The 14,540-nt window shown below is 37.4% G+C and overlaps 1 protein-coding gene across 9 annotated transcripts; it reads left to right on the top strand.

Annotated features, from left to right (window-relative positions):
* Nucleotides 1-151: 151 nt before the first annotated feature.
* On the top strand, nucleotides 152-13,508 carry LOC103986392 (uncharacterized). Of its 9 annotated transcripts, none has more exons than XM_009404397.3 (12): nucleotides 152-271; nucleotides 374-501; nucleotides 1,610-1,909; nucleotides 2,839-2,916; nucleotides 3,005-3,591; nucleotides 5,357-5,971; nucleotides 6,043-6,200; nucleotides 10,453-10,658; nucleotides 10,752-10,885; nucleotides 10,986-11,302; nucleotides 11,386-11,489; nucleotides 13,073-13,508. In XM_009404397.3, the coding sequence occupies exons 3-12, from the start codon at nucleotides 1,627-1,629 to the stop codon at nucleotides 13,141-13,143; spliced, it is 2,553 nt and encodes an 850-aa protein (XP_009402672.2). In that variant the 5' UTR covers nucleotides 152-271; nucleotides 374-501; nucleotides 1,610-1,626; the 3' UTR covers nucleotides 13,144-13,508. The 9 variants fall into 9 exon arrangements, with proteins under 9 accessions (XP_009402672.2, XP_065008499.1, XP_065008498.1 ...); XM_065152427.1 differs by having other exon boundaries at nucleotides 374-496; XM_065152428.1 differs by having other exon boundaries at nucleotides 221-271; nucleotides 342-496.
* The last annotated feature ends 1,032 nt before the right edge of the window (nucleotides 13,509-14,540 follow it).

A 14,540-nucleotide genomic window follows, 5' to 3' on the forward strand; every position in this document is an offset into this window, starting at 1 on the left:
GTTTGTTTCATTTTGTAATTATATAAAAGGTTCTCAAATCTCTGGATTTGTGCTGTAAGTCCTTTTAGTAGATGACGGAATAAGGCTTTAGGAAGTTTGTAACAATAATAAAAGTTCAAGGACTTGTTCAGAAAGTTCGAGAGGCTTGAGGAGCTATACGTACCCGCTCCACCCTTTCTCGAGCGTGACCTCGATCTCCCTTTCTCTCCCTCTCTCTCGTCGAAGTGTGGTGGGAGACAACGACGCTGGCGAGCGCCGGTGGCGAATGACGGTGAGTGTTCTAGGCCAAACCTCCTCCTTCTCTATTTCTCTCTCTCCCCTCACACTTCCGTCTCTCTCAGTCACTCTCCTTCCCTGTTTCTCTCGGTCCCAGAGATCCGGTGCTCCGCGATCGTAATATCTTTCCTGAGCTCCTCCACAGCCCTCTCCTGGTCTTGCGAGAGAAGGCACTTGCTGCCGCCGTGTGAGGTGGAAGGCGAGGAAAGGCTTCGTTAAGGTTCGGTGAGCCGGATCCGATCGGATATCCGATTTCCGGTGGAGCAGATCTGGATTGTATTTATGGGCTTATTTTTAGATTACGTGACATAGATCTAATTAGATTCTAATTATGGTTATCTGTTTATAAAAAGAAAATTCAATTATGGTAGGATTCTCTGCGAGATAAATTGATGGAAGCAACTCTCTTAGACCTCTGCTTTTGTCTATATAAAACTTCTAGGGATCGTATCAAGATCTTTTCTCACCTCGATAGGTATTGAAAATACGAAGAGAGGAGAGTCTAACTTCTTTTCTGTGTAGATTCGCCGGCGCCTGCAGATCACGATCGAGGTATCCTGTTGATTATCGTGTTCAAAAGATACGCAACATAATACAATACTTGATTTCAATCCCAGCATTAAATTTTGTATAATAGTTTTTATTTTACACCTATTCAGCCAAACTACCCCGTACCAGATTGTATCGCCACTCGATCTTCAACCTGGATCTCACAAATTAATCTACCTTTAACAATTGATAATTGAAAGTTAGGCTTTGAAATGTTAATGGCATTTGCAAAAACGTGAATTAAGAAGACTTTCTGCAGTATTTACTTGAATTGGTTAGGCATGGACATAGGAATCCATTTAATCGTATATAGATAGCCTACATGATCATTTGTTAAATATTGATTATTTTGACTAGCTGAGGAATACAAATACAATAGTCGATCTGTATAATATCTTTATTTGGATTTGTAATTATTTTCCCAGTGGCTCTATTTATGTTCTTGTTGTAAGTGTAACGATCTGTATTGCATAGAATACTCAATCCTATACCCGTGAGTCATATAAATTTGTGTTTTGCAATTTTCTTGTTGCAAGGAACTTTCGTTGCCTGGATGGCGTGCTTCTGTTCATAAGTCTTTCTAACATAATATTTCCTTTTGAGTGTTACATGTGTTTTTCCAAATCTTTATAGGAACTTCATGGTGTTTTTGAAGCTTAGATTTCTCCTATCTCTTGCTATACATGTGATTCTTGTACTTGTTAAGGGCTCCTAGAATCTTTTTGTGTACGGAACAAAGAGGGAGACCAAATGTTAACATCTAGTTCATATTGTTACTTTGCAGGAAATTTGAACATAGCCATGAATTTTCTCATACGAGCTGCCCATCCTGTAGTTCCTGAGGTGTCCAATGTTACAGAGACTGAGAATCACAAGGGTGTAACACCTATTTCAAAACAAACTTCTACTTTGGAGGGCCTTATTGCAGAAGACCCATTTCAAAGTCCTTCTACAGGGGATGATGCTGATACAGACAGTGATGTAATTACTGATGTAGGTAGCTCAACACCAGCTCCAACTTCCAAAAACCAAGGAAACCATACTGATGTATTAGAAGACGATGGTTGGATAACAATTCCATATAGTATGTCCACTTGCATATCTTATCACTTTTTCAAGCATCTTAAGAGTCATATATTTATCTCAATTCGCAGAGACATCCCTGGAACATGGATAAGCAAGTGTGTTGACCTAAATGTTGCTAATGTAAGCTGGTGTTATTAACTGTTACATCAATAATAATTGTGAAGCTTGAAACTGTTCCTGATTGTTTTTCTTATCAATTCAGTATTAGCTACCAAAACTTTCTATAACATTAGTTTACAAGCTCTAGGACTAGGAACCAAAAGATACTAAAACATGTTCTAGATGGTTAATCTGGTTGCAGTTTTCAGTTTCAAAAGTTTTTTCTTGTTTATCTTGGTTATAAACTTTTATTGAGTATGCTCATTCACATTGTTGATACTGACCTTCATTATGTGTTATGTGATTTGGTTGTTGGTCACAGAAGAATATCGGATATAAGATTAAAGAACATAATTCTTTGGTTTTGATTTGCATATGCAAATAAGTCTTGAACTGTCTCTTTGGGCCCTCATGAAATTGGTTGATTTTTGTAGTCATTTGGAATGATACTTATCTAAAAGGTATAGACAGGTGCATCGTGCTATAGTTGTTGTTCACTTTTCCTTTTACCTTTTGCTTCGTTTTTGTATTCTTACCCATCAAACTTTGACATGATTAACCTTTATGTTTTCGTTAGAACTTATTTGTAATCCATTTTATGTTTTTATTGAACCATTTTGATCAAACATTGACGGAGTAGCAGAATATGATTTTAAAATGCATATATTGAAAAGTGAAGTTAAGGAATTCTGTGTATTCAATTCCATAAAGCTTGGTTCAATCAAGGCTTATCTGAATACAATGTTTATAATGCTTCATCGTTTTTAAATCTTAAAGCTGTTTTATTTCATTGTCCAATTGGTTTTACTTTTATGCTTACACTTGCAGAGGAGCTTCCAGACAATTGGACTGATGCAGCAGATATTCAACAGCTGAGGTCCTTGGACCGTTCATTCATTTTTCCTGGTAGCTACTTCTTTCTATTCTGAATTATTTTTTCTTAGTCCTGAAAATAGTACTTTTTCTAAGATCTGAATTGTTTTTTTTTTCTCAGGTGAGCATATGCATATACTGGTTTGCCTCTCAGCATGGAAACAGGAGTCTGAAATCATAACTCCATTTAGAGTTGCTGCCGCAATGTCTAGAAATGGTAAATCCAGCTCAAATAAAAAGCAACATATTGAAACTCTAGGGAAGCCATCTAGTCCAGTCAGTCTGAATGGGATTGTAAGTAGCATACCTGAAGAAACCGTTGACCAAAATGCGGAAAACAATAGTGAAACCCTTTCATCTGCAAGTGATTTGAGTCCTAAAGATGATATTTCTGCAACTGAGTCTCTCCTCCGTATGGAGTCACATAAACAGCAAACTGAGATTATACTTGAAAGTTTTAAAAATTCAAATTTCTTCATCAGAATCATCGAGTCAGATGAACAACTTTGGTCTAGAAGAAATGACCCTTCTGCCATGAATTCTGAGGTAGTAGGGAGAAGAAGCCACCCTAATAATGGATCAAAAAAAGTGCCAAGGAGCAATGTTTTCAGTGCAGTAGTTGATAAGGGTAGTTTTGATGGCAACGCATCTGGTGGAGTAGCTAGAGATACTGTCAAATGCTATTCTTTGTCCAATGGTGACATAGTGGTATGTTTACAGCAGCTTGGTATTTTCTTATTTGCAAGTCATGGAGAAATTATATAAACCTTGTAGTACTTGCACATGATATCTAAGTGTGGATTATTCGATTACTTGCAACTATTTGCCTGTTGTCATATTCTATGATCTTTTTTCAAGTAGTCATTCCAATAATATATTTCTGTTCTCCTTCACCAGAAATTATGTAATTTAGATGGTTAAAACAGACATATAAGGACACTGTTTTATACTATACTGGCCACAGAGTTTTGGGGTCTCTTTGGCACCATGTAACATGTCCAACAAATCATCAGGAACATTATGTTTGACTTATGTTATGATAATAATACAATTTTCGACACCTTATATGTTTACTTTCTCGAGGTTTGAGGGTACGAAGACATTGAATGTAATGTTAAATTCTTGGATTAGACATTTTCTTGCAAGTCTCTCACTGCTGATGATCGGCATGCTTCATTAGGTTAATTCAGTAGTATTGAAAGGTTAGGTAGCATGATGCTTGGTACCAATTTAATATGGTGTTGGATATTGTGGCGATTCATTAGTTTATTTTGTGTTGCATTAGAGAACTCCGTAAGAAGTTTGCATATAACATCTGTTTTTTTTTTTTCTATTTTCCTTCCTCTGTGCCAAGCCATGTGAGCATAAGCAGATAATTTTTTTTGGAAATTCTTTAAAAATTGCTCTAATAGAACAGTGTTCTTCTTTAAAATTTTTTACTAGAACTTCTTTTAGTGCTCATACTGCATATTTAATACCATCAAAGGTGGTTGACAACATATCAGGTAGGAAGAGATGACTTCATGAGGAGGATGAGGAGATGGAGGAAGAGAGAGGAATGAGAGAAATAGAGAAAGGGAGAGAAAAAATAGCTGTAACAGTTGTCATTTAGAAGAAAACAAAGAATACATATACCGAGCTGCAGGCTCATCGCCTGTACGATTTGGTAGGCTTACCATCCATCCGGTATCGTTCGGTAGGCTTACTGAACTATCGACAGCCTGATAAGTTTGGTACTCGTTATCTGGCTGGTAAGCTCAGCATGATGAACTTATCGGGCTGTACAATCCATAGTTAACCAGACCAGTTGGGGCAACGAGCTCGAAACAGTGAACTTAGTGGATGCCTGAGTGATACAGTCCATCCCAAACTGGACATCGTTGGATTCACATATAGGTTCTCTACCGAACCAGTAAATACTGGTTTGTACTGACTTGGTACAGGTAGTGTTTTAAATCTTGATCAGAACAAAACCTTACATAAGGGAGTCACTCATTTGTGCTCAGTTCTAATGCCTTGATATTAATATAAGTCAAAGTTGTGCTCTTGCTTTCTATATCTTTGCTTTTTATTTTATAGTGATCAATGCTTAGATGAATATAAGTCATACTTGTTGCTTTTTCAAAATCTTGCTAACATATTTTCTAGTAATCCATTTACAGCTTGCCATTGCGAGTCATCAGGATGCATTTAGTTCCAATGTCTAGTGGTTGGAAAGAACCTCAACGACACTACTAGCTTGAAAACATTATATTTCTATCAAATCCCTTTGATGGATAAAGTTGACTATGATTTACTCTGTTATAGCTTATGCAAAGGCTAAAATCTTCATACATGGAATTGTCAGAGGTTCCTCAAGTTTGTTTCTACTGATATTTGTTTCTAAATGACATGCCAGGGGTATCATTTATATCAATCAAATATGCTAATATATCAATATATTGTGCTAAATCTGTCTGTTGCATTGATGCAGGTTCTTTTAGAAGTTAATGTTGGAGTGAACAATTTAAAAGATCCTGTCCTCGAGGTTATTCAATTTGAGAAATACCAATGTAGTAATTCTGCTTTCGAAGACCATAACAATCTGCTGGTTCCAAATATTGAGGATCCATGTCGGGAGCTGCTTAATTGGTTGATTCCTTTGGATCGCACATTACCTTCTTCTCGTCCACTCTCACCTCCATTAACATCAAGCGTATCACAAAAGTCAGCATATCCTGCTTCTGGGTCGCAAATTTTTTCTTTTGGTCACTTCAGAAGCTACTCCATGCCTTCATTTCCTCAAATTACAGGACCACCTGCCTCTATAACTTCATTTTCTAGCTCAAAACCTGCTTTTGATCTTGAAGATTTTGATCGCTTGTCACAAGAGAAGCTCATGAAAAATCAAGATACAAGAAATGAGGGGCTTTTATCATTTCGAGGTGTTGCACTGGAGCCACAACGTTTTTCTGCACACTGTGGCTTAGAAGGCATATATTTACCTGGCAGGAGGTGGCAACGAAAGCTTGAAATTATACAACCAGTTGAAATCCATTCTTTTGCTACTGAATGCAATACAGAGGATCTCCTTTGTGTTCAAATAAAGGTATTAATGCTGTTTTTTTTCCTCTAGTTTCTTTTGTCCATTCCACACAAGGGGTATGCTCTCTTTCGCAGAATGTGTCTCCAGCTCATATGCCAGAAATAATTATATTCTTGGATGCCATAGCTATTGTCTCTGAGGAGGAGGCATCAAAATGTGGTCCACCTCTATTGCTGCCAATTGCAAGCATTGAGACAGGAAATGGCCATAGCTTACCAGATCTTCCCCTCAGGTTCTTTCAAATAGTCCCATTTTGTTGCTTCTCTATTGTTGTTGATTTGTTATATAGCATTACAGATGTGCACCAAATTCCTAATGGCATAGTCTCATGGAATGCAAAGGTGCACTTAAGAAAAACTCTTGCATGCTTGAGGTAAGATGTGTAGATAAAGTGCATGATTGTTGAAGCAAAGCAGAAACAATCATCTTTTGTTTTAGAAAATAAAAGAAATATCAATGAGAATTAGCAAAAATGTCACAAGTTTCATATTCTAAATTCTTAGAGAGCAAATAAAAGGATAGAAAGTAAACTTTTAACAGAAACAATAATAAAATGATATATTAATTAATTAATTAGTTGATGGATCAAAAGATCAAAAATTAATTATTTATGAATATAATATAATTTATATATTTTTTAGTATTAGAAAAACATTATAAAATGAAACAAAATGGAATGTAAGATAGTAATAAAAAATGTTGGTAAAATAAAAGTTTGATTATACTTCAGTTTTAGAAACATTAACAAAAAAAGGAATTCTGAAAGGCTAAAAGTAAGAAAAATAGAAATTTGCTAATGAAATAAAATATTGAAGAAATAAGACTTTGATTGATTGAAGAGAAACTTTTTTCTAATGTAATTATATTGGATTCTATAGTGCTGAAACTGAAAACCATTACAAGTTCTTTTCCTAAATGTTCTGTATTGGATTTATTCTGTTTATCAAAGTCATTCTTTTTTAAGAGGAAAAAAGAGATTTTGTGGACTCTTTGAGAAGTCTCATCATTATTAGAAATTCTCATCCAAAGAGTCTATCTTTAATTGGAATGACAATGATTATTAGAAAAAGAAAAAGAACCCAAAGGTGAATCTTTTGCTGTATTCTTTCTGATGTAGTGGAGGTATGTATCCATCACATCTTTGTCATCTGTTTCTTGTCCTTCCACCACAAAGTGATGCCTATTGTAGAGGCGTCTCTTCTATTATCTTACTGTCTCCTTTTCTTTCTTTATTGACCTTGACAATTTAGGTGAAGTCAATGAAGCCTGTGCCTGGGCTGACTCTCTCCTGCTGCTTTAGCATGGAAAGTACATGTCTCATTGAATTCATCTAGCCTGGCTCCTTCAGAGGTGAACTAGCAGCACCTTGCTTTGCCCAAGCACCTAGGTGCGCACCTTGCTCACCTTAATCAGCACTGTGACTACTAAATATGTTCCAAATTGCACTTCACATGGCTGCCTATAGAATATTTCTGTCACTTAGCCACATTGTGGAGGTAATTGTTTGACTTGCATATTGACTGATGTGACCATAATGTGTGATAAATTGCATATGCAAAATTTCAGCAGCATGTGAGGCCGCACATTGTTAGACGGCTATATTTTGCTATCACACAAGAATGTAGTTGTATTCAGAGTATGGTTCGCATTATTGGTCGATACCATTCTACCAATCAGTTGTCGGTACGATACATACCTAGCTGTATCGACACACAGTACACTAGGGTATATTGATGTACTGCTCGTATTGATCCTCTATTGGACTGGTACGTACTGCTCGTAATGAGTGGTACGCTTCGGTACGTCAAACCTTGATTTATACCACACCAAGTAAATTATTAGTAGGAACGGAGCTAAGACTATACCTAGGTGGATGGGGAGTAGTGATAAATGGGGTGAGGGTGGAAGGGGAATTTGATATTGATTATGATCTTATTTTAGATTTCTAGATAAAATAACCTTAGATATTGGTCAAAGAATAAAGAAAATCAAAAGCAAAAGGCTTATGTAGTGTAAAACTATGTAGGTGAGATATGCAAAGGATTAAATCAATTCAAAATAATATTTAAGAACCACAGCATTTCATGGCTTATTGGTAAATCAACAATATATTGATATAATTATACTGGGAAAGAACAAACATGTGGATAGAATTACAGAAGAAAAGAGAAAAGAATAGAGGTAAAAGGAGAAACAAGGAATTAATCATCTGTGGGATTGGTAGAGCTGAGAGGATATCAAGACTCAATTGATAATTTATAGAGGTTAAAGTAGCAGCATATTTTTTTGACATCATGACTGAAGGAATATTCTCATATCCTTTAGTAGCTATATACTTATCTTGTACAGGTAGCAAGGATTTTAATTTCGAATGATACTTCTCGATACCGTTGATCTAGCCTCATATCAGACGATACAAGGCTATATCGAGCGGTAACGGTTGATATTTCGATCGTTACCGCCCGAAACAGGTCGGTAACAGTCGATTTCGACTATCGCCGCCTACTACCAAGTGATATCAACTTGGTTGTGGCCTGGCTGCGGCGAGGGAAGAAGAAGCATTGAGGGAGAAGAGGGAGAATCGGGAGAACCTCGACGCTTCTCGATCTGGCGCTGCCCTCCCTCGACAATCCTGATCCAAGAGGTAACGGAGAGGCAATGACTCAGTTTCTTCACCGAAGACCAGAGACGCCTGTGGCCTTCGTCGCATTCTTCACCGAAGGCTAAGACGTCTGCAGCCTTCAATGTCTTCGTTGAATGCCGCAGATAAGAAGGCTGCGTTCTTCTCCTCGTCTGACGTGACGAGGAGAAGAAAAGGAGGAGACGTCGTCGAAGTAGCGTACGCCTCCTTTTTTTATATTTTATTTTTATATATTGATTTTTATATTTATATATATATTATATATATATATATCGAACAGTACACCCTGGTGTACCGCTCAGTATGCCCGTACCATACCGTACCAAGCAAAGCTCGATATGTCGGTACGATACGAAATTACGAATCTTGATAAGTATTTTTATCAAGGTATGCAATACCGTATCGTACCAGTGTTTCGAGATTGTCTCGGTACAGTACGGTACTGGCGTACCGAACAATTTTATATATTTTCTCCTTTACTGTAGCACTGCTACAGTATAGTACTGTAGTATTGCTATAGTGTAATACTGTAGCACTGTACCGGTACCGAGCGGTCCGTGTACCAGTATGCCGTCGGACCGGTATATACTGCCCGTACAGGGCGGTACGATTCGGTATTGCATACCATGATTTCTATAACACTTATCAAAAATAAATACATTTATTCAGAAAGCAATAATAAATTAAGCTAAAACCTATTGTGCAATCATACAAAGTAGAAAAAGTGAGCCCTTGGGTGCATTCAACTAAATGACTAATCAAAACAACACACTGCTTAATGTAGAAAAAGTTTTTTGCTTACACAATGTCTTGTGTAAGAGGACCAGCGGAAGGTGGAACAATATGGTAAGAAGCTTGACTCTCTCTCTCTCTCTCTCTCTCTCCCCTCTTTGTTGCAAAATCCCTTGCTGGCATCGGCAACGAAATTGCAAGTGGGTCTGGCTGAGTGGCTTAATGCGTGACCATCCCTGGTTATAAGTATTCCTATTCACTTTGATTCTTGTCTTTTATCATCTCGTACTTCTTTTATTTCTTTATTGTTATGGACTAACATGAAGTGTTCACTTGCAGTGCAGTATGGATGGTAGCTAAATCATGCCTATGGCTTACAATAGACTTTGATCTTATATAGAGCATTTATCATATGTCAGTATGCTGGCATGGACCAGACTCATACTAAGTCCTACTAAGTCCAATTATAGACTGACGTGGGTCCAGTACCCAAAATATCAATTCTTGGCTATAACTATTTTATTAGATATTTTGATACACTTTATTTCTTTTTTTTATGTGACGAAACAAAAACTAAATAATATTGTATTATATATACTTTATTTGTATTTTTTTTCTTTCTGAATATACAACAATAAGAAGACCATAAGTCCAACTATTTGGGGTCGGCTATATGGATCTGTTGTCCCTATTGAGATCTATAAAAAGCCTTTTCCCTTTCTGAACATAAAGTTGGATGTTTCCTAGTTGTAATAATTAGCTGCATACTCTGTATCTACTATCGTGGCATCACCCGGTATCAGTCTACAAAAAGTAGTCACTCTAGTTTGATCTTCATTTGCAAGCATCTTAAATGCTTAATATTTTGTCGATATGAGATTGATTATGGAATTATTATTAAATGAATAATTGTTGCTTGAGGAACTTCAAATTGATTTTCAATGGGTTTATATTAATCGTACTGGTTCTGTTACATTTTTCATTCAAATTGTAAATATTAGTATTCAATTCAATATTTATATGATCAGAGATAGTCACTTATAATTCATTAAATAATGGTGATCAGTCAAAATGAGTGCTTTATATCATCTCACAATAATTACGTTTTCAGGAGAGGTGAAGAACATTCTTTTATTCTCAAGTTGGCAACTACAGCAAACAAAGATCATAAGGGCAACAATGAGGCAATTCCATATTCAAGAACAGGTGCAGCTGCATCAAATACACATAAGATGTCAAGTATTAGTGAAGGGGTGACAGTTTTTTCCCCTGTAAATCAATTTGCCATCTTGGTCTCTTGTCGTTGCAACTATACAGGTACGATGGAGACCCTGGATGACATAATTGCTCCTTTCAAGATTTTTTAGTTAATAGTTTAATCTTAAGTCTTGTAATTTATTTTCGCCATAGAGTCAAAATTGTTCTTCAAGCATATAACAGATTGGCAACCACGTATTGCAAGGGATCTTATGATCTCCATAACATCAGAGTCTCATCAGCAAACCGGTAGTCCTAATGTAAGAGCACCTCAACTTCCTGTCAAGGTATTATAACTTTTGGTACTTCTTGCTTTTAGTAATATTCAAATTTTGGGTTTTGAACTCGAACATAAATAATGATTTCCAACCTTGTGACTTATTTCAGGTCTTAACCCTTAAAGCTACAAATTTATCATCTGAAGATCTTACATTTACTGTTCTTGCTCCGGAAACATCTACCTCTCCTTCAGTTTTGTCATTGAGCTCAACACCAAAAGCCCCAATGAACTCATATGCTGCTTTTCATGATTATGTGCCAAGAATTAGGGACAAGAGTGAAAGCATTGTTCAGAGCCAGAGTTCAGTACATATTGCAACAAAATCTCAGAATGAGAGCCAACAGACTGCTATAAAGTCTGATGTAATTTCAAGAAACAGCTCAGGCCTTACACATCTATGGTTGCAGAGTGCTGTCCCCCTTGGGTAACATCATCTGCAATGTCCATCTTCCATCTCAATCTATAGTCTAAAAGCTCTCTTTTTGACATCATTCCATAATGACCCAGATGTATTCCTGCACGTTCAAGTGCCACAGTCAAGCTTGAGCTACTCCCTTTGACCGATGGGATAATTACACTTGATACTCTGCAGATAGCTGTTAAGGAGAAAGGTGTGTCTTACTTGATGCTTGGCATTCATTGAGAATGTTAATCTTTTCCATGCATGAGTCCATGAACAAAATTTGTTTGTGCCTTTGGGTAGTTAGAGGGAAGCCTTGCTTGTAAAGATCAACTTTTGGCAGCTTGGTAATACATAACGGTAGGTTTTGTACATTCAGTTGACAAGATTAAAATGGAGCAGAACTATCACTTGAGTGTGAGAACAAACAGCAAGATGTACTGATTTTTCTATAGCAGTTTTGCTACACTTAACCACCAACATCTTCTCCCTCCAAAAAATTAATAGGAAACTAAAAAACATACCCACATACCCACACACATGGGAACTTCTCTCTGGTTTAGTTTGTCTTGTATAGATAATCATCTCAAGACAGTTATTTACGGTTGCTAACAAGGTTTCCTTCTCATGCATCTCTCTACAAAAACTATTTAGACAAACATGCATGCTATGTTATTCTCCGCAAAATTATATTGAAGTGTTTATATGTGCAAGCATGTATATATGAGATAAGTGAATTTCTCCAACTCCTATTTCAATTGCTTTTTTTTCTCATTAGTTACACATGCAGGAAAAATTTCCACCTTATGTATATCGTTAAATGAGACAGATTTTCCTTAGAGAAGCCTTCCATGTGACTATAGGTTCTTACCTAAATCAGGTTTTTCCTCTCTACTAACGTTTCATAGACTTTGCCATCGCATTTGTGGACCGGGTATTGTGTTAATAGTGTAGATCTTAAGCTTGTTGTTTTATCTTATACCTTGTCAATCAGTCTATGTTTTTAACCCAATTATCATTTTAGTCAAAGCAGTAACTTGCTATCCATGTTTGATTCAATATCTCTTTTCTTGATATTCACAATCTCATTTTCTGTTGGTGCTTGAATGGCATACATAATTTATCTAATTGTCCTATCTTATTTGTGTGCAGTCTGAGATTCAATACATAAGTATGACTGTTATCAAACATCATTATGTGAAGAAATTCATGCATACACTAGTTCTCATTTTTAAATATTGAAAGTTCCATGTCATGTGATCAGCTAAATTTCTTCCCACATGTAAATTTGATGTTGAAATACCAAAGTTTGTTTTGCCTTTGATATTCTTGAGAGCAAGGTTTGCCGTACCGGACTGTACCGCCCGGTACGGGCGGTACGTACCGGTCCGACAGGCTAGCGGTACGCGGACCGCCCGTATCGAGCACTGTAGCACGACTACAGTGCTCAGTACACCTGGGTGTACCGAGCGGTATATCGTACCGTACCGGTACCAAGCTCGGGTCGAAACGCCGGTACGGTACGGTACGGCGAACCTTGCTTGAGAGTTCTATCAAGTGAATAAAAATTTGCATTTATTTCCCTGTCTTTGAAGGAGAAATTTGTTTGTAGATTATCCTCCAATGTTATATCAGTTTGATATTCACAGCGTGTAAGTTGGTATTCAAAGAGATTGTTTTGGGCATCAGATTCTAACATAAAGTGGATGAGTAGCTTTGTTTTGTGTTAGAATTATAAACATTATGTTTACTTGTGACAATTGGAACTTCATCAGTGCTTTTCCAATATCACAGGTTTGACATTCATACCAGAGCATTCTTTGATGATCCATGCAACTTCCAGTATTGCAACTGGAATCTCATAGAGCATGTCAAACTTCTGCCAACCATGATTTGATAGTGACAAACATCATGGTGGATCAAGTTGTTGCCTGCTAAAATTCGGTATGAAACAGGATGATGGAGGTTATATCCACAAGTTCTCATTCAAGAATAAATAGCTCTACTATCATCGTTTCTGGAACAGAAGCCAAAATTGTGCCTCGCTTTTCCTGTTGATACTTCCATTTTAAGTTGCTGAACCTGTGTTCAAATTTTGCAACCTGCTTTATGCATTTTGTTGTTGTACGCACCTTAGCACCTCATTTTTGCTTCCACATCAAAGAATAAGAGAGGAAAAACCACAGGAATTTTTTTGGTTAAATATCATTCAATTTGTCACTTCTGTAAATGATTCTGAATATTAGTTCAGTATCTTATTGCTTTCTTTCTCAAGAATGGATATGGTGACTAGATGTTCATGTAACATGTTGCCGGACGATAAAGATATCTGATTTCAACAACCAGCTAGAGAGATCCTCTGTGAGGCTAAACTTACTGTTCGTTGCAATCTTTTCCGATGTGTATGCACAGCAATAATTCTCCCATCAGAAATGTTGGAAAATGGAGATTCTGCTTATTGAAGTTTAATCAGGCATAAGAGGCATTCTTAGATCTAAATTGATCCTATTTAGGGGTGACCAGAAAGCAATTTGCTTTATGCTACCATCTTGATGTTATAGATCAAAAATTGGTACGGTTTGGTCATGTCCGGAAGGTGCAAGATCATCCTAGAGGGTCCTTGTGATGGTCATGTCCCGAATGTGCAAGATCATCCTAGAGGGTCCTTGTGATGAGTCTAAGCTAGCAGGGACAGTTTCGAGGTAGCTTCTAAGCATCCGAGGTCATTTCAAGGCAGGGTTAGAATGGGCTTCGGTCTCCTCAAGGGCCCTGCACAATAAGTTGGTGTTAGAAGGATTTTTCAACTCGATCCTTCCGACACTTAATTAGCTTTGTGGAATTAAGGTAGTCTGAGGTTCAAAGTCTAATCCATGTTCAAGCCTTGGGGATTGATTTTTATACTTGGGAAGTCACTTGAGGGGCACCCTGGTTGATTAGGATTGACTCGTATGTCCTTCTATGGTGTATTCACGAGGACGGTCAACCCGTATAGCCCCTTGCATCACAGCACCAGCAGAGGATGACAAAGGGAGCGTCGCTTGTCAACCCTAATATTCGAAAAGGCTGAGTTGGATGGTTCCCTGTGGGTAGTCACCCACAAGGGCTAACTAGGGGAGGGCGCAGGTTGGCTTGATCGCTTAGGAGGCACCACCCCCAATGGTCAACCTGAACTGCCTCCCATGTGGCGATCCATGGTGGCTGACAGGTTGTTGCCCCCCTATCGATTGTAGAGGGGATGACCTGGACCTTATATCTTCTACGT

Source organism: Musa acuminata, chromosome BXJ3-5, assembly GCF_036884655.1.
Source record: "Musa acuminata AAA Group cultivar baxijiao chromosome BXJ3-5, Cavendish_Baxijiao_AAA, whole genome shotgun sequence".
Lineage (NCBI taxonomy): Eukaryota > Viridiplantae > Streptophyta > Magnoliopsida > Zingiberales > Musaceae > Musa > Musa acuminata.

Coding starts and splice junctions, on each gene's coding strand:
- LOC103986392 (XM_009404397.3), top strand. CDS start 1,627: ATGAATTTTCTCATACGAGCTGCCCATCCTGTAGTTCCTGAGGTGTCC. Junction 2,917..3,004: donor CCGTTCATTCATTTTTCCTG/GTAGCTACTTCT, acceptor TTTTTTTCTCAG/GTGAGCATATGCATATACTG. Junction 10,659..10,751: donor TTGTCGTTGCAACTATACAG/GTACGATGGAGA, acceptor TTTTCGCCATAG/AGTCAAAATTGTTCTTCAAG.